The sequence below is a fragment of the Triticum dicoccoides genome, chromosome 5B (genome assembly GCF_002162155.2).
Source record: "Triticum dicoccoides isolate Atlit2015 ecotype Zavitan chromosome 5B, WEW_v2.0, whole genome shotgun sequence".
In the NCBI taxonomy this organism is placed as follows: Eukaryota; Viridiplantae; Streptophyta; class Magnoliopsida; order Poales; family Poaceae; genus Triticum; species Triticum dicoccoides.
Window position 1 is genome coordinate 479,943,927 of NC_041389.1, and position 2,301 is coordinate 479,946,227.

Genomic DNA, 2,301 nt, shown 5'->3' on the forward strand with positions numbered 1-2,301 from the left:
GCTTGCGGCTCCGATCTGGATCTGGCGTGAGCTGCTTCTTCGGTATGGTGCTGCTCTTCGCGATGTGGTGTTGGTTGTTGCGGTGGTGGTGGCTGCGGTGGTGCTGCGGTGGTGGACGGCGGCTTCGGCCAAGGGGTGGTGCGGTTCTGGTCGCGGTGGATCGTGGGATCCCGTGGCCGGAGTGAGGTCGGCCTCGGCAGGGGTGGTGGTTTGTTGGCGGCGGTCGGTGGTGGCGGGCGGTCGGCACATCTCCGGGAGAAATCCTTGCTCCGGTCTTCACCGGAGCCGACGGCGGCGGCGCCCGCGGGTGCCGTGATCTTTCTTGGAAGCGTCGTCGTGGAGGTGCGCTCCTCCTCCCCACGGCTTTGGCTCCGGAGGGAAACCTCAGATCCTCTGGATCGGGCGATGGAGGCGTCTTCGCGTCTTTCTCCTCCTTGGGGGCATCGTCTCGGAGCAGGCAACGACTGGGAGACCGATGGATGGCGGCATCTTCGCCGTGTGGGTTGCGGCATCTTCGCCGCGTGGTTTGTGGCATCTTCGCCGCGTAGTTTGCCGAGGCGGCCTTTTCGGGGGCGCTGATTTCCGTTTGGCAACGAAGATGGCGTCGAGAGGAACTCTGGTCGCGGCTCGGGCTTCGGTAGTCGGATCTTCCCGGCGTGTCCGAGGTGCTCTTTGGGGCACGGTCGGCGCAAGTCCTGCATATTTCCCTTGTGATGATCGTCGTCAGAGTCGGAGCTGTCGGCTGTTCGTGCGTGTGGCCTTCTGTTGGCATGTGCCGTCATGGTTTCTGTGCAGCTGTTTGCGGGTTGGCTTCGACGATGAAGGTCTACGGTGAAGTCGGAGTCGCCCGTTCGGAGGTAGCCGGTGATGACGATGACGCTTGCGACTGCTCGGCGGATGTCTTTCCCTCTTTGTAGCTTTGTGATCCCATGTCGGTGGCCAGGTTGACCGGTGGTACCCATTTTATGTGGGTTGGATTGTATCGGTTTTAGCCCGGTTTTCCGTCAATTAACCGGGCAATTCTCACTCCTCCTTAATTAATGAAAATGGCAAGTCTTTTGCCTCGCAAAAAAAATATAATGTTCGAGCTAATGTATACTTAGTATAATTTAAGCTTAGTATCCAAGCTGATAGGGAATTTTGGGTGTCCAATCAGATTTTTACTTAGTTGAGCCATGTCTTGCAATCGAAATGTGCAGTCAATCATGATTTCTTGTACTATTTATATGCTTATCATATATCCATCAGTCACACCTTATCACAGGTTCTCATTTTCGTGACAAACCTTATCCCAACAGAATAAATAGTGATTCTAAGCATGGAGTGGGTAATGAAACACGTGAAGCCACAAATTTGCAGAACCGAAACATCATAAAAGTTATAGAAGTAGGCAAGGAAACACGAAAAAATGCCATGAAAATATATGAATTTGGGCTTAGCAGTTTGTGGTTGGATGCATACATGATCCCTTGAATGATATTTCTTTCCAACATAGCTCTTGTTTATTCAATTTGGTGCAGAGACAAACCACCATCAAGGGATGAACTGGAAACCATCGAAAGCAAGTGTGACGGCATTCCTCTTAAATTTTGTCAAGTTGATAATGGACGTGTCAGCTTTCTCTCCTTCGACAAAGTTCTACTTCCTAGTTTGCCCTGACAGATAGCAGCAGAAATGGTTGTTATTTTTCACTTATTCTGAACTTCTTATCTTGTAAAGGCATGACCTCAATTTGCATTAGGATGTATACTCAGTGCCATGAACGACAGCCTAAGACAACCCCATGAATCAGTTAGTTCACAGAATGGCTTGTCTTTTTCAGCAGCAAATTGATGAATCGTTTCAATGGACAACAAGCGTTTCTATTGTTTACTGTTTCCAACTGATGATGTTATTTCGGCTGGTGCAACATCACCTTTGGGTTTTCTGACTTCAGAGATAATTCATCGATATTTTCCACAGGGACTAGGTACCTTTTTGGTGTGTTTCTAACTAATTAAGTTGCTTGCTAATGTCTCTCTGTTCGATGACACCAGAGAAGAGTTCGTACAAAAAATGACACTAGAGAACAATAGGCCGTTGCCACTGAGGAGAGCGTCACTTCGTTGCACAAGAGTTGATGTGACAATTAATCACCGTTTGGCCCCTATTTGAATGGTTGTTGCGGTGATTTTTCCAGTTTACCGGCAATGAAGGTGATGCTGTAACTTCAGTTCGACGACTATATTTAACTGGCATGTGGGGAATGTTCTAGTATCCACACTTTTGGGACTGAGGGAAATAATCGAGTGTGTTTTATCT

General features: G+C 49.1%; 1 protein-coding gene across 1 annotated transcript in view; it reads left to right on the forward strand.

Moving 5' to 3' along the window:
* The window catches only part of LOC119310979, a 4,188-nt gene extending 2,320 nt beyond the window's left edge, over window positions 1-1,868 (forward strand). The window contains exon 4 of the mRNA XM_037586607.1: window positions 1,521-1,868. Within this exon, the coding sequence (XP_037442504.1) occupies window positions 1,521-1,659 (139 nt within the window). The 3' untranslated portion in view covers window positions 1,660-1,868. The remainder of the gene's footprint in view (window positions 1-1,520) is intronic.
* The last annotated feature ends 433 nt before the right edge of the window (window positions 1,869-2,301 follow it).